Raw genomic sequence first — 21,783 nt, 5'->3', positions numbered from 1 at the left:
GTGCCACTTGTCACCTCTTCTCAGAGTACATTGGCCAAAACTGGTAATATGGCCATGCATGACTGCCAGGAGGCTGGGAAGTGTAGTCTTTTCTGTGTCTAGGGAGGTGAGAGAACTGGCAAGTGGTGAGCAATTTTTGCAATTAGTAAGTAATATTCTTATATTAAAATCAGTTAATGAGAGTATGGTGTAATAAATCCAACACCATATTTTTCAGATTTAAATGGAGTAATTTAATTAGTTTGTCTCTGTCAAGTGGCTATTTTCTGAGCTCTGAGAATAACACTGTACTAACTTATTGGCATACAATGAATGGAATTTGGCTTGTGGTACAATCTCTGCCTAAGACAGCACTCATTTTTTTGTTTGGTATACTCCAGGAAGCTAATGTGATATATATCAGTTTTTAAAGCTGAAGCATAATTGGGTGAAACTAAGGACAAAGCAAAAATTGCCACAGATAATTGTTGGTAAGTGACACAAGACTTTTCGGGGGAGGGGTTTGTTTCCTTCCTTATGAAATACTGTGAAGATTTGCCAGGAGTTGGTGTTAGCTAAGATAAGATGTATTTAATTTTCCCCTTTCCTCCTCTCCTTCAAACCACAACACTCTCTCTTCTTTCTCACATACAGCGCATGCACGCGCACGCACACACACACACACACACACACCCACACACACCCACCCCTGCTTATTTAGAAAGAAGCAGCCTGGGTTGTCTTCCCTTACCTGGGATATAACCAATTTAAGAAGCTTGATTGAATAAGCTACCTGGGCATTATTACCCATAACCCTCAAGTGCAGAAGGCAACATGAAAGATCCCAGGTCCAGGGGTTCACAAGAGGTGCCACTTCCCAGCTCTAAAGCAGAACTCGAACTCGAACTCATTGGTATTGGGTGCTGACCAGTGGGGACCAGTGGCCTTCTTCTGTGAAGGCACATGGAAAATTAAGCAGTGTATCCACCTCACTTCCAAGTGGCTGCCAGGACTTCTCCGTTGAACTGACCTAGAGTGATTTTCTGAACCTCACTGCGTTCTCACTACAGCCTCTGTGACTTCTAGATTCCCTCCAGTTGGAATGAGATGCCTTTGGTGCTCCAGGACTTCCTAGGTCAGGTCATCGAGTCTAGGGGTGGCACTTTCTTTTGGGCTCTGCTAGGTTTTCCGGGTCTACAGTCCCCTCCTGTGGCTCTGCCAGAGGAGGTGGGGACTCCCTGCTGCTGTTTTCAAGCCCTGCCTCCTCACCCTCAGCCCCCATATGGCTGTCCCCACCCAGGTGAGTGCTTCATTCTTGCCTTGCTTATGGCTCACATTATATGCTATGCTGTATTCATAAGTATTTCTATGCACGTCTCCTTTTACCTCCTTTCTCTATGCTCCTTTGAGGTCAGTGATCCTTTCAAACATTTTCTCATACCTTATTGTCTAGTTTAATGCTTTATATGTGATTAAATACTCATTAAGTATTGAATGTATCTATTATACATTACTTCCTAGTACAAATAAGTGTATGGAATGTTAGCTCCCAGTATTAATATTCTTTGGAGGCTTAGATTATGTACAGTGTGTTTAGTAAATGAACACCTGTAAAATAGAATTTAATCTGAAAAGTGAGAATTTTTTTTGGTCCATAGCATATCTGTCTTAAAAACAAATGAATTTGGCCCTCGTATAATTTTTTTTACTCTTTTATAAATTTAGTGTGTTGGGAGCCCAAATATGCTAGATCTGTCTTTGGAGTAGGGTGTACCTAAAGTAATGTTTTTCTCTTAAATCATTTTGCTAGGCTGTATTTTAGCCAGCTGGGTGACATCCAGGAATTTGAGACTAGTGGTTCAGAGAAACTTGTCAAACAAGACAAGAAAAAATGTACTTAGCCAGAGCAAAATTGGTTGATTGTTACCTGGTACATGCTGCATGGCTTTGTTTTTCATTTGAGGGATAATTGCATCCTTGGAGTCTTCCTTAACTGTTGGATCATGTTTCTTAATAAAACTATTTTACAGAGCTGAGAAATGGCTTGTTCTGTTCCTGGCAAAAATCAGTGCCATTGTAGTTAATGCACCAGCCTAGCTGGGTTCTAATTGAAAGAACAAATTATCTTTTAAAGTAGTAATAAATCCCCCTTTGGATGAGCAAGAAGATGTCAAGTGTTGGATATGGGGTAATTATTGGGCTTCGATGTCATTAGGAAGCACAGTAATTTAATAACCCAGGTTGTGTACAATAAAGCTCATGATTCTTAAGGCAACGTCCGCCTCGCACTATGATCATGTAAAAACAAACTGCTTTTTTATTTATGCTGTTATTTATTTAAAGTTTTAATTAACATAACCTAGTCTTTGCAAAACATCTTATTGCTTTTGACTCATGCATTCTCTGGTGTATAATAATGGCTTCTTGTGATTTGTTTATAAGATGTGTTTACTCTGAGTAAGGAGTTCGGGTATTAGGAAATGTTTCACGGACCGTCTGTCTTCAGTGACACAAGTGCCAGCCTTTATAACCTTTATACCAACCTTCACATTAGCAGTGGGAAATTGGATCAGGAATCAATATATGGAAATGCACACCAAACTTTCTGCTTTTTTCCCCAAATAAACTGAAGGATTTTCTTCCTGCCACCTTCTGGTCATATTTTCTCGTTTAATTTAGATAACCAGGACAATGAGGAAGTTTTTGTAATTCTTGGTAGGATGTCTTACCAAGGCTGTTGAATTTGGTTTGACATGGATTAATTTTGGTTTACCCTTATTTTTAGAACATGTTACATCTGGGTTTGGGGGCAAGCACTGTCACTAAATGGCTCCAAATTCAGTTTCAAATTTTTTTTTTTTTAATCTCCATGCTTTTTTCTTTTTCCAATTCAAGTATAGTTGGTAGTCTTTTATTTTTCAACCAAGCAGCTGTTGACACAGATTTCTTAGGAAATGGCTAAATAAAAATATGGCAGTTCTGAAATGTACAGAAATGGTTGCTCTGTCAGAAACTAGCAGCTGCCAGTGTGTGATTTCTGTGCCACAGGTACTCATTTTCTAGGGTTTTCTCATTGCTGGACATTCATTTAAACTGCCAGACCATGCTGATTTCTCCTGTCAACTTTTGAGGTCAGAGGTAAAAGCAGTTGAGTGATTTCACATTGTGTGTTTGTCTTCCATATTATACTAATGATTAAATAGTATTAAAACAATAGTGCCCCAACAAAACCTTTAAGTATTTGGATGGCCAGTGGAGTTTTATTTTAAAAGAAATCATAGTTCAAATAAAATTGAAATACTTGAATATTTTTTATTATTTTTAATTTTTTTTTTTTTTTTGTCTTTTCTTTTGCTATTTCTTGGGCCACTCCCACGGCATATGGAGGTTCCCAGGCTAGGGGTCGAATCGGAGCTGTAGCCACTGGCCTACACCAGAGCCATAGCAATGCAGGATCCGAGCCACGTCTGCGACCTACACCACAGCTCACGGCAACGCCGGATCATTAACCCACTGAGCAAGGGCAGGGACCGAACCTGCAACCTCATCGTTCTTAGTCAGATTCGTTAACCACTGTGCCATGACGGGAACTCCTCGAATATTTTTAAATATCTCAGAAACCACAGATGAATGAGCTCAGAATCATGATGGCTGTTAAACATTTTGGTTCATACTTATGTATATAACATTGTAATGAGGAGGATTTTGGCTGTTGAGAGAGGAAATTCCTGGCAGGTAGTAGAGATTCTTTTCAGAATCCTTTAGATTTTATGGGGGAAAATAGTTGTTCTAAGCAGACTCTTGAAGGGGTTTGGATCCATTTCGCCTGTGTCATCTTTGTGTTTCCAGGAAGAAAGCTCCTCCTGGTCTGTGAGCACAGGCCAGGAGCATTGGGCAGAGAAGGGGAAATGTACTGTGTGTGCATCACAACCCGAGTCATGAATGAGCCTGTTGTAAAATAATGTTGGGGGCAGACCTTTAAGAGGTCACCTGATCACTCTCACAAAATTTGAATTTGGCCCATGAGTTGCATTTTTAGTTCTGGTGGGATAAAGGTTTGAATGGAACCTCACAACACTGGTGGCCAGGAAATCCACTGGGTTCAAACAGGATTCCCTGGCTGTTCAGTCCCTGCTGGACTCGCAAAGAGCATCCAAGTCAGTCCAAGCCCTCCAGTCCTCTCCTTTTCCCCCTAAAACTGGTTGGGGGCTGGTCTTTGCCCATGTATGAGTTTCCTACAGCTTCCATAACAGACTACTCACAGACTTGGGCTAAAACCACAGATATGTATTCTCTCATCATTCCAGAAGCCAGAAGTTCAAAATCAGAAGCACTGGACTGAAAGCAGGATGTCAGCAAGCCTGTGCTCCCTCCAGAAGCTTGAGGAGAGGCTCCATCCCTTGCTGCCTCCGGCTTCTCATGGCTGCCAGCATCCCATAAGTTGTGGCCACAGCATTCCAGTCTGCCTCTGAGGCCACAGTGCCACCTCCTCTCCTTTGCTGAATCTCCCTCTATACTTCTCTCACAAGGACACTTGTAACCCCATTTAGCACCTTCTTGGATAATCCCGGATAATCTCCCCATCTCACCATCCTTAACTCAGTCACATCCACAAAGGTCATATTCTGTATTAGGTGACATTTGCAAGGTCCAGGAATTAGGACCTGATGTCTTCTTGGGCCATTGTTCAGCCTACTATGCCCCATTTTACTTTTGAAGTAAAATTTAAAAATCAAGCAAGTATTGAGAATGTACTGTGTGTTGGTGCTGTTGCTAAGCACAGGGGGAGATACAGAGATAGATAAAACCGTGTCTGCCCTAAGGTTGCTTGTGATTTTGCTGGAAGACTTGTACATGTAAAATGAGTCCAATGAATAAGGTCACGTTAGATCCCGAGAGCCAGGAAGTGGTACCAGCAGGGATTACTGATTGTTCGAGCCCCTGAGCCTGTGTGCTTGGCACGGATGGCTCCGTGTGCTGGAACATTTGACCCAGGAGAGATTTAGACTGTCACGTCCAACTTACCACTTGACTCTTCCCCATTCCATTGTTTTTCCGCCACCTCCAGGTCTTTCCCCAGTAGAAGCCTCCAGCAGGTGCACCTTCCTGGGTGTCTTCTGCTCTCCTGTGGTACTCTGGTGCCATTTTCCATTCTTCAGTATCTCTTTCTCCAATAAAACAGCAATTCAAATTCTTGAGGGTAATGCCTCTGTGCTAGCATGTATGAGTAGACTCTTTTCTAATCACTTAGAGTAAGAATGAAATCAGGGAAACAAATTTACAGTAGAGTTAATCTATTACAACATCATGTTCTATCATTTGGATTAGAGTTTACCCTAACTCAATCTGCCTACATAAATGTTACATATCTTAGTCAAAATTATGGTAATATCCCTTTTTAAAAATGATCTTTACATGTACATTTTAGGGGAATCTCCTTGTCTCTGAGTTGTAGTGTATGATTGTGATATGAGTCCAGGGCTGTCTGCTGTTGGGTTTATTTCTAGAACTCTGGTTATCTTTTTTTTCTTTTTGCTCTTTAGAGCCGCACTGTTGGCATATGGAGGTTCCCAGGCTAGGGATCGAAGCAGAGCTACAGCTGCCCGGCCTACACCACAACCACAGCAACTCAGAGTCTGAGCCGCATCCTTGACCTACACCACAGCTCACAGCAATGCCAAATCCTTAACCCACTGAGCAGGGCCAGGGATTGAACCCACAACTTCATCGTTACTAGTGGGATTTGTTTCTGCTGTGTCACAATGGGAACTCTGGACTCTTATCTTAACTAGATCCACAGAGGCAACAGGGAAAGATGAGACGAGCCCAAGTTTGAATCCCGGGTCCATCACTACCTGGATCCTGGCCCTGCTGACTGGATAATGAGAGCAGGTGACTGAACTTTCCTAAAGAACATTTCTCTCATCCTCAAAATGGGATCAGTAATGACACCCCCCTCGTGGTTATTGGGATGATTGAATATTGAGATAGACTATATGGGGTTGGTAGAGGTAATAATAATGCATATAAAGTACTTAAAACAAGGCCTTAAAGGTTGTTCTTTCCTTCTTTCTCCCCTTTTTGACTTTTCAGAAAGAAATCTGTGGTCCGGGCCAGTTTCCTGGCACCGATTAGCACTCTGCCCTAAGTAATCAAACACTGTCCTGTCTGGTCCCTTCTGACAAGCACATGATGACAAATTCAACATTTCTTGGGATACCCTTTCCCCTGGATATCCACCAAGCTTCTAAATTACAATATATATGACAATGCCTCCTCATATTTTTGTTCCCTGGGCGTCTTGAATTGCAGTGTAGCATGTTTCTTCCAGTAAAAATCAAAATTAAATAAATAAATGGTCCTGTTGCAGCCTGTGTCTAATAGAGATTTTTACCGTGACTACGGATTGGGTAGCAGTTACAGTTAATGATGACAGTTGCCTTCAAGGCATTATCTTGAATCAAGTCCTTGGAATGTGTGCATCTACTTTTGCTTCTAAACCGAAACGTGTGTGTGCACCCCCCCCCCCACCGCCGCCGCCCCCGTATGTGGTCAGGTTGAAGAAAGCACGTGGCTGGATGCAGTTTGCTGTGCTTTGAACAACAGTCATTCTGGAGTTGAGGATTCTATGTTATTAAACTTCTTGTCTGAATTTTAAGAATAAAAAGGATTGCTCCCCCCACAGAGCCGCTAATCGTTCACACAAGCTTGCACTCTGCGTGATGAGGGACTGGGGAAGGTGCCACATCAATGCCTTTGTCCAGACACCTTTCGTCTCTGTCCCCTTTGCAGGGAGAGAGGCATAGACTTGTAGAAGCCAGCTGCTAGATAACCAAGATTTTTTGGGGGGTGGAGGGTGTTGCTACACAATGATGCCTTAGAAGTAAAATGCAGTACACATTAATGAATCAAAACCATTTTTCAGTGCCTTTGTATAGCTCAGATATATTTTTATTTTTTTGAAACTGTAAGTCTGAAGCTAGTCTCTATTGCTGTGGCTTTGGAACAAACACCTGAGATATTCCCTGTCTAGGTAGACCCCATTTAACCACATGTGGTCAGCCTTTGCAGGTATGGCCTGAGATAGTTAAAACTAGGTTATACGCCAGAGTTCTCGTTGTGGCACAGTGGAAGCGAATCCGACTAGGAACCATGAAGTTGTGGGTTCGATCCCTGGCCTTGCTCAGTGGGTTAAGGATCCAGCGTTGCTGTGTGGTATAGGTCACAAATGCGGCTGGGATCTGGCGTTGCTGTGGCTCTGGCGTAGGCCGGCAGCTGCAATTCCTATTAGACCCCTAGCTTGGGAACCTCCATATGCCTCAAATGCAGCCCTAAAAAGACAAAAAGACAGCAACAACAAAAACTAGGTTATACGTACTGCAGAAATACAGGGCGTAGAAAAGCAGTTTCTTTCTGCTCTGGCCCCTCTTAGAAATGAATTGGGATGAGGGTTGTGAAGAGCTTAGGAAAGACTCTGGCATTTGTAAGATTTTAAAACTCATAGTTAACTCTTCTCAGTTCTTCTGGAAATGGCATCCAAAGTAAGGGTCGACTTTGTAACTTCTTCTCAAAAAGGCAATTAAGTGGTTCTTTTATGATCTGCCACTGGTCCCACAGGCTAGCTCCTGAAGGGATGGGCAAGGAAGACTTTTTCATCCAGCAAAAAGGGAAAGAACATAAAGAACTGCAGGTTATACTTCGGTTACAGGCAGCCAAGCCTACGTGACTCATCAGAGACTGCGTGTTGGGTGAGAGACAGATCTTGGCTCTGCGCCTTACGGGCTTGCTGACCTTGGACAGATTATTTAGCCATTCTGTCCTCAGTCTGCACGTCCGTAATGTGGATGTCAGGAGGATTGAGGGAGATAAGCTATGTGAAGCACTTAGAATGTGCCAGGCACAGGGAGTGTCCTTATGTGCTAATTGTTGTTGACTTACAGCTTCAAATGAATTGTGTCGTGCACGCATTCAGGAGGGTTACTACCCCCAGCTTTAATTGAAGTTTTTGCTGCATTTTGTACCCAAGAAATATATTGAGGTGTAACACTCCCTCCCATCTGATGGTCCTGATTCATCTGTAACCTTTCCTGGGTTCTTTCCATGCAAAAGTTACTACTCGTTCTCACGACCATCTCTCAGTGTTGTCATAATTATCCCCACTTCGCAGACAGGGAAACTGAGGCTTAGAGAGTTACAAAGTAACTGCATCAAGTCACCATCAAAATAAGATGCAGAGACAAAACTCAAGGCAGAGAAAGAGTCGCCCTCCCTCAGCGCCACCGTGCACAGGTGTCTGGTCCTCAGAGTCAGTGGGAAGGAAGAGAAAGGAATTGGGTCTCTAGAAGTTGTGCTTGTTTCTTTGGACATGGTAGTCAAAACAGGCCCTGCTCCACTCAGTGTAACCAGGCCCCGCTGCATGCAGGGGGCTCTGCCGTGTTAAGTGTGAGGTCCAACAGGCAGGGCTTGCACTGTGTGCAACTCTGTCTCCTATTCTAGGATTTTCTTTCAGTTTCTAAATTGAAAGTGGATGCATATTGCTTGATTTACAGATTATTACAGAAATTTTCAAGTTAATATGTTGTCCAAAATTGATACTAAGGGCAAGGGAAGCTGATAATTATAGGAAAGTTTCTCTCATAAGTTCTAGGAATTGTGCACACATAAAGAACCTTAGAATTACTGTATTTTGTAATGGAGATAATAAGGCACGTAAATCTAAGAATTCTCTTTAGATTCTGTGGTGAGTTAGGGCCCCAGTTAACCCCTTCAACACTCCCTTCTTTGAACTGTGGGAGAGGGCTCAGATGAGAAAGTCGATAAAAGAATGACAATTTCAAAGACGGTTAAGTGTTTAACGTATATCTATTTACTGGAGTCTTCAAATTCCCAGTGCTGTTGCTGAAGACTGATACCCATCTCTGTGTTCCAGTAATTCATGTTTAGCCCAGGCATGTGGCCACTAGACATTTAAATTTGATACAATCGGATGCTTTGATCAATGAGAAGGTTAGGAATTATGTGGAAATGTAGTTATATTTTCATATGCCTTTTCTGTATAGACCTCTGTGCATTTGACGGCTATGAACAGATAGACCAGCTCAAAGATGGTCTCCGATTTGTGACTTTCTGGTTTTCTTTCTGGGGAAGGGAACACACCATGGAGTAACAGTTATTTCATTTACTTGTCAGGCATCTCCTTTATTCAGCGTCTAGCACTAGTTTTGTTTTACTGTTTTCAGGACTCCAGTAGTTGTTGAGGAGCTCTCTCAAGGTCAGAGAGCACCGCCCAACCATTTTGCCAGGGTGCCTGCAGTAACAGCTGCAGCCTGGGCTGTTCAGGCTGGTATCTGCACATTCCAAGATAAAAACATGACAAGTAGCCCTTAAACCTTAAGTGTACTTAAAGATTTTTGTGGGGAAATTGTAACTCCTGTTAAAATCAGCAAAGGAAATATCGTGGTGCAGAATGCAGAGTTCTCATTAGCACGTAGGATGACCAAGAACTGTGCCCTGGCTCCGAACCCAGCTCCAGAAGTCACTCACCTCTGCTGTTAGTCATTGCCCCCACCCTCCTGGCCCAGCCATTCCCTGCAGGTGACTTACAGAAGTGCCCACCAGTGTGCGATTGGGGAGGTGACAGCATGATGATGGCAATAGGGACTCATCATGGCCCTGTGTTGTCCCAGCTGGTTGGGAGTGTTAGCTGAGAGGCTTGGGGTGGTGGTAGAGTGTCATCAAAGCCCCCAGGTTAGTGCTGCTTCACGCTCCAGTTACTTCATAGATTTCCGGCGCCTTTGTAGTCTAGCCTAGGGATTACTATTTATGAACAGTTTTCTTCAGGATTATAGGTTTAATGTTCCAAACAGCTAGTGTATACATGAATGGACCCTTCTGTGTAACGTCTTTATAAGCTGACGAATAGCCTCACTGCAGACCATCTTTAAATGTAAAAAAAAAAAAAAAAAAAAAAAAAAAAAAAAAAAATCCTTTCCAAGCTTAGACTGAGCTTTTTAAGTCTTTAGTCTTCCTTCAGTCCTTGAAAATTACATTTCACTTTCATGTGTTTATTTGTTAAGGGATAATTAATTTTATAGTAGTCCATTCAATTTTTAAAGCTTCTTCATATGTTTTGCCCTCAGGATGGAACAGGGTTTCTCAAACAGTATGTGCTGAGCTCTTGGCAGTACAAGAAGTTTTTGATTGGAGACCAGACTGAACCGTCAAGTTTCTGAAAATAGCCATTTGCTTTACAGTTGGGTGGGTTTTGGCAGGGACCCCCCCCCCTTTTTTCAACTCTCAAAATATTCATGAATAATGCAGCTTAATAACATTCAGTTGTAACTTGCACAAGCCTTCCATGCACCTGCCATTTGAGGTGTGCAATGGTTTATGAAATAGGAAGTTCAGGTGGTCATGCCTCCATTTTTCAGATGAAGAACCTGGTCAGGAAAGTCTTGGTGCCCAAGGCCATCCGGCTAGTTGGTTCCTGACCCAGTACCAGCACCCAAAGGGGCTCAGAATCTTTTCCCCAGGGCACTTTAGATCCATGCCCATCATTCAGCACATGTGCATTTGACTATTTCTCAAACATAGTGCTTCCCCTTCCTTTGAGTCGTTGGTGCAGGGCAGGCAGCGCAACACATGTGGGTTTCAGGGCCAGGAGTAAGGCAGAGCTAGAGAGGCAGAATTTCAGTAAGCACTTAAAAACTATCATGGCAGCCCTGCTCTCGGGGCCTCCCTGGCCTCATCCTGGGTCAGCAGTAGTGGGTTTTACAAATACATCGATTCGCCTACACTTCTTGCACAGACTATGGGCATTTGCATGGTGGTCCCCAGTGATTCTTAGAAGTCAGAGTTCTCCTCTCCCACGTGTACCTAGGTTTTGAGGCATCAGAAGGACTTAAGGTTTGGTGCCTTGTATGCACCAAACCTTCTGTCTTTGGTGGTTTGATTGTTCAAGACTTCGGATGTGATGTTGAAGGTGCATTTTTCTCCCCCATGATCTTTCATCCAAAGTATGTTCACATTCTCTCTCCCATGTTCCTGGGCTTCCTGGCTTGGACACTACCCCCACTATATGCTCTGTTACACAGCCCTATACAACACGGTTCCTCGTTCTGGAGACATCTCTGGCCCAGAGCTTCAGTTTCTTCCTGATAACTCCACAGCTTTTGCTGTCGACTTTAAACAACTCACTCAGGCAAGGAGCTCAGCCTTCAGCCTCAGCTTCTCAGGGATTTTCTTGGCAGCTACATAGTGAGCTCCGTTCCACTACCTGTTTTACCCATTAATTAGGAAATGGTCTGGGGCATGAAGCTTTGCTGGCAGATCTCTCTTGTTTGAAAATACTTGCGGGGGGAGGGGGGGCAAGGAGGGAACTAGAGCTGAAAAAGACAGAACTTTTCTTCAAATAAGTGATTAAGCCGTTCCATCCCCATGTAGAGAGATGAGCCCCTGAGAAATCACATGGTGTTATAGAAACAGATGTAAATACTGGAGTCAAAGAGACTCTTGTTCCGATTCAGTTTTGCCACTTTCTAGGTATAGAAACTTAACTCTTCTTTCTTCCCTGGTTCTTCGGGGAAGGTGGGCAGGTCACAAGAACAGTCTTGCAGAATTGCCCAAAGATGACATGAACACCTTATGGAGTACAAGGGAGGGAAATGGAATTGGACAACGAATCTAAGCGGGGGGGGGGGGGGGGGGGGGGCAGTTTTGTCTCATCCACCACCCTTCCCCCAAGACATTTGACAGTATCTGGAGCCATTTTTGGTTGCCATACTGGGGGACAGGAGTTGCTTTCCTGTGTTGTGGGTAAAAGCTTGATGTTTCTAAAAACCCTGAAATGCATACAATAGACAGCCTGCACAATACATATTATCCAGCCCTAAATGCCAGTGACGTCGAGGATGAGAAGCCCTGAGTTAGGAGTTACACCTGTTGAATCTAATTGTTCCTTTTAATACCCAATGACTGCAAAACAAAGTTGTTTCCATCCCCATTTTACAGGCGAGATTGACCTTTGGTAGTGATTAGAAAGTTGCCTTTAGTTATTCAGCTATTTCTAGATAGGCATGGGACTTCAGGCATATACGCATCCAGAGCCTTTCTTCTGCTGACCCTGTAGGTGGTGAGCTCCCCATCACTGCTGGTGTTTAGGATCCGGCAGGGTGAGGAACCACTTGAGGGATGGACAGAGACAAGTCTCAAGAGGTTTTGCACTAAGTGACTTTTTACGTCCCTCCTAAGGGTCATACTCTCTGATTCTATTTTGAAGTGGGATTTGTCTTTTTAGCCCCAGTATTAGAGTGGCAAACAGAGAGCCCTTAGCCATGACAGTGAAATCCCTGTGCTTTGTCCGTGCACCTGTGAGTCCTATTCCTATTAATATCCCAGCCCTATCAGGCCGGAGGGCTAGGGTTCCAAACAGGGGCGGCCAAAAATGCATCCCCCTCCCCCATCTCCTCCACATTCCGGGCCCTGGCAGTTATTTTTACCAGCATGTGTAAGTGGGTCCAGCTCGTTCTCATCTGGGAGGACAGTAGAGGCACAAAAGGGGGGGGGGGCTAAGAGGAGGGGCAGGGAACAGGGACTGTTTTATACTTTTAGAGACTGCAGTTTAACATCAGTTTGCTCAGCAGTGTAATTCTACCAGTTTAACCGGTAATCCCAGTTTGTCTCTCATGAACAAGGAAAACCCAGAGGTTTATTCACTGGGTGTCCATCTGGCCTCAGATACACATGAGTTGGAGAGCTTTTAAAACACGCTTGTGTTGGAGTTCCCGTTGTGACTCAGCGGAAACAAATCTGACTGGTATCCCTGAAGACATAGGTTCAATCCCTCAGTTGGTTAAGGATCCGTCATTGCCCTGAGCTGTGGTGTAGGTTGCAGACCCAGCTTGGGTCCTGTGGTGGCGGTGGCTGTGGCTGTGGCGTAGGCCAGAGACTATGGCTCCTATTGGACCCCATATGCGCATACACACCCACACCCACCCCCACACACACACCTGTATCTAGGCCCCTCTACCAGAAGTTTCATTGTTGCAGGTGGTGCTTGGGTAGCAGTGATTGGAGAGCCTGCCAGGAGCCCCTGGTTAGCTCTACATGGGAGTCCTGCTCCTTCTGCTCTAGAGGACTTTACTTGGGTGCCTGGGGAAATTGTTCTGTCCTGACCAGACAAGGAGGTGGTGTTGGACCTTATTTCCCAGATGTCCTCCACAGGTAGCAGGGAGTAGAGGAAGGACCCACACTCTGGAAGCGTCTTAAATTCCCTCCTGCTGAAACCTTAAATTGACATTACATTTTTCCTCATCCTTCAAGTTCCTTGTTTTAAATGGTGTCATCCCTAAGAGACATGGAATTATTTGCTTAATTCTTCACGAAGCTTGGACAGTTTCCTCCCCAGGCTGTTTTTCTCACTTGCACAACATGTGGAAAAGAGAAGCTTTTGGGGTGTTTTTGTTTTGTTTTGTTTGTCTTTTTAGGGCCACACTTGTGGCATATGGGGTTCCCAGGCTGGGGTCTAATCAGAGCTGTAACCACCAGCCTACACCACAGCCACAGCAACACCAGATCCTTAATTCACTGAGCAAGACCAGGGATCAAAGCTGCATCCTCATGGATACAAGTTGGGTTTGTTACCATTGAGCCATGATGGGAACTCCACTTTTGGTTTTTATGGTTTAAATCCTATACCCTGGAGGAGGGAGCATGAGTTTTGAGGGAAACTTTTTTAATAACGGCCAATTTAATGACCTGACATTATAATAGATTGTGTGCTTTAAACATCAGTCTCCAAACATTTTTGCTTGGTAAATCTTGTGAAGAATTTTGAAGAACTGTTCCTCACACATTTTTTAAGGTGACATCAGAAATTCAATAAGTTATTAGTCCAGCAGTTGCACAAGATGTAATTTTTAACATATTGAGTGTTTTGGATGTGCTTTAACTATATTTCATAATGTATCCAGTACTTTGGATTTTTTTCATGATTGCCGACATGGCTCATTTTATGGAAAATATCTGCCATAAAATTGAATTAGTCAAATCGGTCCTTACTGCTAAAAACAAACCAGCCATATCAGGCTTATTTCCTGCCATTTAAAAATCTGACTTCATTTTCAAATCAAATAAACAGGAAAATTAGTTGGATGGATGGTAAATGTGCAAGACATTGTCATTCCATGAGCCTGTTGACCAGGGGAAGTAAGAACGTCTCTTTCATTTCCCTCTGCTCTCAGCTGTGCCTTTTTAAATTGTCCCTTTATTTTGTGTTGCAGAGGTTTTTATACCCAGCAAACTGCACCACGGTGAGATTAGGAGTGGGGAGAAGTACGCCTTTGGAGAACGGGAGCCGGCAGCTGTTATTTAGGAAAGGCAGGGCTACAGAAGTCAGATGCTGTTCTCAGGCAGATCAAGTTTAGGGAAGCAGACATAACGAGGGGTCTAGAAAATGATTTATTTGAAACTGCCATGCCCAAGTCTCCGAGAAAGCCTTTATGTATCCTCAGGGGTGTGCCTGCTGCAGTTTGAGGAGTTCGGCTTTAAAAGATACAGGGGGAGGGGTTTCATAAAAAAAATAAGAAATATTCAGCTCCATTTCATTTCTCTCTCAAACTTATATTTTACTATTTCATTTTTGTGTTAAAATACAGGTAAGGAAAGAAAGATACATGCTAAAATATGCAGATGACTGACAACACTGAGATTATGTCCTTTGGGAGCTGATAGATTGCAAGAACTGTAGCTGGCAGGTGTAACCAGAGGGACCTCGGGGTTAGGAGCTGCAGCACACCAAACTAGGGTCTTCTGTGGGAAGAGGGGAGCCTATTAAGGTTCTCCCTTAAGCCCTTGGAATGTGAAGTTATTCTGTGTGGTGATGGTGATAGTATGGCCCCTGGAGCCACCGTGCCTGGATTCACACTCTGGCTGCTACTTACTAGCTCGGTGACTGTGGACAAGTTTCTTTACCTGCTAGTTACAGTTTCTGACACATGACAGGTGACCTACACGTTAGCTTTGCAGTCTTGAATTTCTTACCTTAGTACGGCTGGAGCTCTCCCCCCAGCCAGTTCTGATGAAGTCCATTGACCAGAGATGTAATTTCAGCCAAACTACAGGCAGTGCAGAAAGAGGCTTATCAGGACCGACATGGGATGCAAAGCTCCGATGAGAAGTCAGTGTCCTTGTTGAACCTATAAAGCTCTAGTTCAGAGTCATCACTCATTAAAATTCCAAGAATGGTACCACACTGCACTCACGTTACACGTGATGTGTTCTTGCTTGAAGACGGTATTCTGAGTTTGCTTTGTATCATGTTAGGGACATTGCCCTCCCTGTGGCTATTGTATTGACAGTGATATTGGCTCTGCGTGGTCTGGACCCCTATATAGCCTTATCTGATTAACGCAGTGCTCTCCTGAGCACACTCCCACCTCCGGAGTCTTCCCCTACAGTAAATTCTCCCTCCCACTGACCAGGGACATTTCTAAATGCAGTCCTTGCCAATTCTCCCTCCTCGGTATCCTCCCGTATCCTCTCATCCCCGAGGTGCCTTCTTTCACAGAACCGCAAGGACTGGCCTGATCCTCTCCCCCTGCTGCCCCTCCCTACTCCCCAACCCCTCCTCATCCCACCCCTCTTCTCTTCAGGCCCCCTCAGCTCTCTCCTGATCAGCTTCATACCATTCTCTTTCCTCCAGGCCAACTCCTGCTTTCTGACCTTGCATGAAGATTGCATCCTTCCTAAAGTCATGCCTGCCCTTGACCCCAGGCAGAATTAGTCATTTCTGCCACCATATCTCCGCAGCATTCTGTCCGTGCCTGTGAGATATGGCGGTTAATGTCTGTCTAGAGCGACCGAGGTACCAGCCACCTGCAGCTGTTAAGGACTTGAAATGCAGATGGTCCAAAGTGAGGTGTGCTGTTCAAAAATAAGAATGTAGGACATTTTTGGAGTTCATGCTGTGGCACAGTGGGTTAAGGATCCAGAGTTGCTGCAGCTGTGGCTCGGATTTGATCCCTGGCTTGGGAACTCCATATGCTGTGGGTGTAACCAAAAAAAGAAAGAAAAAAGAATTTAAGACATTTTTAGTAATAACCGTTATATTGATTACATGTTGAAACAATGTTTTATATATATTGGGTTAACTAAAATATGTTATTAGAATTATTTTCCACTGGTTTGTTTTTGTTTGTTTTTTTACTTTTTAAATGGGACTTAGAAAATTTTCAGCTCCTGAATGTGGCTCATGTTGTATTTCTCCCGCATAGAGCTGGTTAGCTTCTGTCCCTAGGAGGTGTGGGGACCCAGTCTCTGTGCCTTTCATGCCAAGCACAGTGGAACGTGGCCTACCTGTGGGTGACCTCCTGCCTGAAAGAGCCAGTGACCTCATCAGTGCTGCTCACATTTTGTTCATCTGGTCCTCAGTCTCCTTCGCAGTGTTTGCACCCTGTTACTGGATCTTAAGTTCAGATTGTCAAATGCTTCTGTTGCAAAAGGCCGTAGTTCTTGTGGCCCTCCACTGATCCCTTGCACAGAAGATGCTTATATTTGGAGGAGAGGACTGATGGTCCTTGAGCTTCCTGCACCCACCTGGAGGAGGAGGGAATTCAAGTGCAACTCATCTCTGACATGATAGCGGTGCTGGAGGAGCAGGGAGCCCACAGAACCCTAGCTTCCATAGTCTGGTTTGAACCCGTCTAGTTATACTCTTGGTTAAAGCCAGGCTGCAACTGCCAGGCTCCTTCGTCTTTGCCAGCAGGATGGTTCTTCGCTGTCTACCCCTTCTGTTTGGTCTTCCGAATTTCAAGCAGTGTCCCTTAAAATAGATGGCCTTCACGATCACACACTCAGCCAGCAGCGTTTCATTCTGCCGCTTATCCGGTGTGCTTTTACAGGAGCCTATAAAAGTCCTATGAGTTTGCTCTGACATCTTGTTGACAGGGAGGTCTTGTTTGTTGTTATAAATAAGAGCCAGTGTCTCCCGGACACTCCTTACTCTGTTTTAGTGAATGGGAGGTTCCGTCCCTCACCTCTAAAATCTAAAGACAGAGGGGTTGTGAAAAGAGTGAAAGCTGTATGAGTTTGGGCAGAAAAACACCTGAGTGTTGATTGGCTTTTGTGTTCTGGGGCATAATGAGTGAATTTTGGTAAGCACATGTGCATTCAGAGGATGTCATCATTTCACCTTTCCCTTTGTTTGTAGTGGAAAGCCACTTGACTGTTTGATTAAGCTAACTTCTACAATGGGTTTTGCTTTCTTTGCTTTTTTTAAAGGCCGCACCTGCAGCATATGGAAATTCCCAAGCTAGGGGTCAAATTGGAGCTGCAGCTGCAGGCCTTTGCCACAGCCACAGCAATGCTAGATATCCAACCCACTGAGCGAGGCCAGGAATTGAACCCACATCCTCGTGGATGCTAGTCAAGTTCATTACCACTGAGCCACAACAGGAACTCCTCCATGATGTGTTCTGAAACAACTTACCTTGCAAGTCAGAGGCATCAGGTAGTGAAACATTGGATTATGTGATGCAGGTTGGAGGTAGTGGCCCAATTCACTCCCCATCCTGAGCCGCAGCAGTTCTGCCAGGCTGGAGTGTCTGGAGGGAGAGAAAGAAAACTATAACCTCCAGGGAGTTCCCATTGTGACTCAGCGGTTAACGAACCTGACTAGCATTCATGAGGACACAGGTTTGATCCCCGGCCTCACTCAGTGGGTTAAGGATCCAGCTTTGCCGTGAGCTGTGGTGTAGGTCACAGACACGGCTTGGATCTCCAGTTGCTGTGGCTATGGTGTAGACCGGCGGCTGCAGCTTGGATCGATTCCTAGCCTGGGAACCTCCATATGCCATGGGTGTGGCCCTAAAAAGTCAAAAAGACAGGGGGAAAAAAAGCTATCCCTCCATCCTTCTGTGTGTGATGGCAAAGCTCCCTTTATGCTTTCATGAGAAATGAGATAGTGCCCAAACAAAATACATCTCAGCATTCAGGTGACTCTCCAGACAGTAGGCTGTTGAAGAGTCACTGTATTTGTAACACTGTCTAAAAGCTTCTGCAAAGGTTTCTTAAGCCATTCATTATTTAGATAATTCAAAGTGAATGTTTCCGAAGTCCTGCTAAAAATAGGGCCATTTCCCTGTCTGGCCAGTGCTGGTTCCCAATGTGGGCCCCATGCCTCAGGAGGAAGAGAAGATGAGGAAGCTGAGTTTACTGGTTTAGCAGCAAAGCCAAGGTTATTTTTCCATCATGCTCTTTGAGATTGGGAGGTTTGCCTTGATTTGTATTATATGAAGATCTAATCATACCATATCTTTACTCTTAAATTCTTTTTCTGTAGCTTATGTTTTAATTCTTCTGTACTTTTCTTCCATTTGTCTCAAGAATTCTCAATGTAATTTTTTAAGTCACTCCCTAATGATTTCAAGAATAGTGGTAGTATTGGATGTTTTCATCTGCAGAGGTTGAGTAGCTTTTAAACTTGTTATGGTGGCATGCAAAAAAATTAATTTACACCACAACTTAGTATGTGCATTCATATATGTATGTAATTAAGTTTCTTGAAACAGTGCTTACTTACATTTCTTATGAGGCACTGGTATTTTCTGCTCCATTATATTTCATTTGTTTTAATGCATCTTGTGAAACTGCTAGTGAGATTGCAACTCACAGTTTTTTAAAAAATGCTGTCTTTACCAAAAAAAAAAAAAAAAAAAAATTGGAGTTCCCATCATGGCTCAGCAGAAACAAATCTGACTAGCATCCATGAGGATGCAGGTTCCATCCCTGGACTCGCTCAGTAGGTTAAGGATCCAGCGTTGCCATGAGCTGTGGTGTAGGTCCCAGACTCAGCTTGGATCCTGCATTGCTGTGGCTGTGGCAAAGGCCAGCAGCTATAGCTCCCACTGGACCCCTAGCCTGGGAACCTCCATACGCCGTGGGTGGGGCCCTAAAAAGCAAACAACAACAACAACAACAAACAAACAAACCACTGCCTTAATGTATAGCTCCTATATTGCATGTTGGTCATTTTACTCTCTAAGAATCACCAGTCCTTTCTTACACATTTTTCCTAAAGATGCTTTATGGCCCCAGCTTCACCTGGCAGCACCCCTGACTTCTGGTGCCACATGCACAGAATCCTAGTCTAGCTCATATGCAGCAGCCTCTGTGGTCATCAGTATGGAGTATAATTCAGATCACATCCTTTAAGTGCAATTCTAACCTAAAAGTCTGTGTTGTTTCTTGAATGGATATGTTCTTTAAGAAATTGAGTCTCCTTTGTTTTGTGAGGCCAGCTAAGCCTGGTGTTCACTTCAGTGCTGGCAGTTCTGGCCCCACATGCACAATGGGAAATGCCCCAGGGCTGTATTAGGGTTTCACTGGAGCTGTTGCCATATTCCCCAGGCTTTAGGGTCCAGAGGCATTCCCACATACCTCTCCATGGCCATGGCACGCACTTACCCCTTTCCTTCTTGCTTAAAACAGAAATTCCCTAGTGGCCTGGTGATTAAGGACTTGGCATCGTCACTGCTGTGGCTTGAGTTCAGTCCCTGGCCCAGGGAGTCTACATGCCGCAGGCACTGCCCCTGTCCCTCAAGAAAAGAGAGAGAGAGAACAGTTATTTTAAAATCAGGGAGGGGTGGTCCTGAATGTAGTTAATCATCATTTGGAGCACAAACTCTAAGAGAGAATGTTTGGTGTATTTATTTCACTTTTCCAGTAATGGAATATAGATTTTTGTTTCACCTTATAAGACACATTTCAAGGGCTCCATTTTGCATTGTCATGATGTCGGGAAAAAATCTGATGGCTTGTCAAAAGGGAACATTTATAATTGTGTTTCTAACCTGTACATTTTTGACCTCTAGAATGGCATGACAGGTAATTGAGGCTGAAATTGACAGCCTTTACCACTTAAAAATAAGCACAAGAAGTGCTAGTGTGCACTGTGTGAGTTGAAACTAATTTGGTGTTTGTCAGCTCTTAGGGTTGACATGATGCTTGATGGAAAGAATTTTTGTAATGGAAATTATTTAAAATGATTTGATTAATGTACTTTTATAATATTAGTGCAAGATGTCATCTTGTGGCAGTGATGACCTAAGGATGTAGTGATGGCCTCGTACCTTGTCTCTCCAGGGCCCAGAGGTGGGGATTCTGCCCTCTCAGCACACCCAGGAGTCCTTAAAATACTCCTGCTTTCTCATTCTGGCATAAAGGCCACGCGTAGGCTCTCTAGTCCCACCTAGATCATTTCTGTAGTATCGAAAACACATTTTAATATTGGTGTCATGTCACTAACCTAAATACTTCACATTGCCTGAAATGTCTGTAGTTTTGGCAACAGTGAGATGTTTTGAAACCTAGATCTCACCAACATGTTCCGTTGACTGGTGAATCACTTGTTGAAGCCAATTCTTCTCGACCATGTGCTGTCCTATACACTTGATCCCTATTTTATTTTTAAAATGATTTTGTTACAGTCACCCTTGATGTAAATTTCACTGCCATCTCTTTTAAGTCAGAAAGGTAAATGCTGGGTGGTAGATCAAGAGAGAAGGAAGTACCCTGTCTCCAAAAATTAACCAATACATAATCCATGAACTTGGGATTCTGAAGCAGTATCCTTACTAGACTGAAAGTTCAGGGCCATTTTTAAATAAGTAATTTATAAGATATATTAATAACTAGACTCTATACTCTCTCCCAAGACTCTCAGCTCTCAAGGAGCTCTTTAGTTTATAGCACTTGATCCATAGATAATTGTTTAAAACGTTCCCAACATTTCGTTACGTCTTCTCTTTAACCTAGCCAGCTGTGCCCCCACACCCTCTATGGTCTCAGGTGCCCCTTCCCTGATTGATGGCCTGCTTCCCAGGTCCAAGAGAGGTTCTGCCTCCATTCTTTTAGGCAGCAGTAGATGCCCCACAGAGTCTCAGGTGTACACGACCTTGGGCTCAGTAATCTCCAAGGCAACAGCTGTCTGTGCCTCATCTGGGCCTCTGCCTTCAACCCATCTCCACTGCACTCCTGTGTCAGGCCCTGGACCTTTGTCACTGTTTGTAAAGAAACATGTTTAAGAATGCTGACATGCAGCAAGGAGATGGAAACATTAACCCTTTTCTCTCTTCTCAACAGACACGAGACGACTTCCTGGGACAGGTGGACATACCCCTTAGTCATCTCCCGGTAAGAATGGTTACCTGCTTTACAGTGCATGCTGTGAGCAGCAATTTCTCATTGTCTCCAGTTGTGTGTATTTTCAGGATGGTGTTTCTTCAACACAGTGGAGAAAGCTGAGATGAAACGTGTGCACTCCCCTTCTGGAAAGTAGTCCTTTCAAGGGGATAGGAGCTAGCTTAATTGCAAAATAAAGGCATCTGAACCTCCCAAAGATGCCTATCAATGTCTCCAGCTGCTTTCTCTTCTGCCCTTCAGCTGGTCTTCCTTTGCCATATCGTACAAAACAGCTCCCTCCTTCTGTCAACTCCCTCCTCCTTGTCTCTGGACTGTCCTTGCTTTCAGGTTCATCCTTTGAATCTAATCAATTGTCTGTTCCCTTTGTTTAGAATTGTACATGCTATTTCTCTTGGGCTATATCTGTAAAGGTTTCCCAGACTTTGGTGTATGGCTTTCTCAGCATGGAGATAAAAGATGCTGTCAGTTCTGAGTGAACTTGTCAGCTGGAAACACCCACTCCAGCCTCAGAACTGTGCTGGGTTAGCATGTGTGTTGTTGCTCCTGTTCCCCTCTGCACGGATGAGTAGCACGGCGGTTGGGGCTCTTGACTAATAACTGAGGTTA

At 44.0% G+C, this 21,783-nt stretch overlaps 1 protein-coding gene across 17 annotated transcripts in view; it reads left to right on the top strand.

Moving 5' to 3' along the window:
- NEDD4L (neural precursor cell expressed, developmentally down-regulated 4-like, E3 ubiquitin protein ligase) overlaps positions 1 to 21,783 on the top strand; it is a 372,463-nt gene that overhangs the window by 264,217 nt on the left and 86,463 nt on the right. For all 17 annotated transcript variants that reach the window (XM_021073866.1, XM_021073873.1, XM_021073871.1 and 14 more), the window contains one exon: positions 21,118 to 21,168. In XM_021073866.1, coding sequence (XP_020929525.1) covers positions 21,118 to 21,168 — 51 coding nt within the window. The remainder of the gene's footprint in view (positions 1 to 21,117; positions 21,169 to 21,783) is intronic.

The sequence above is a fragment of the Sus scrofa genome, chromosome 1 (assembly GCF_000003025.6).
Source record: "Sus scrofa isolate TJ Tabasco breed Duroc chromosome 1, Sscrofa11.1, whole genome shotgun sequence".
Lineage (NCBI taxonomy): Eukaryota > Metazoa > Chordata > Mammalia > Artiodactyla > Suidae > Sus > Sus scrofa.
This window is presented reverse-complemented; position numbering and strand designations above follow the sequence as displayed.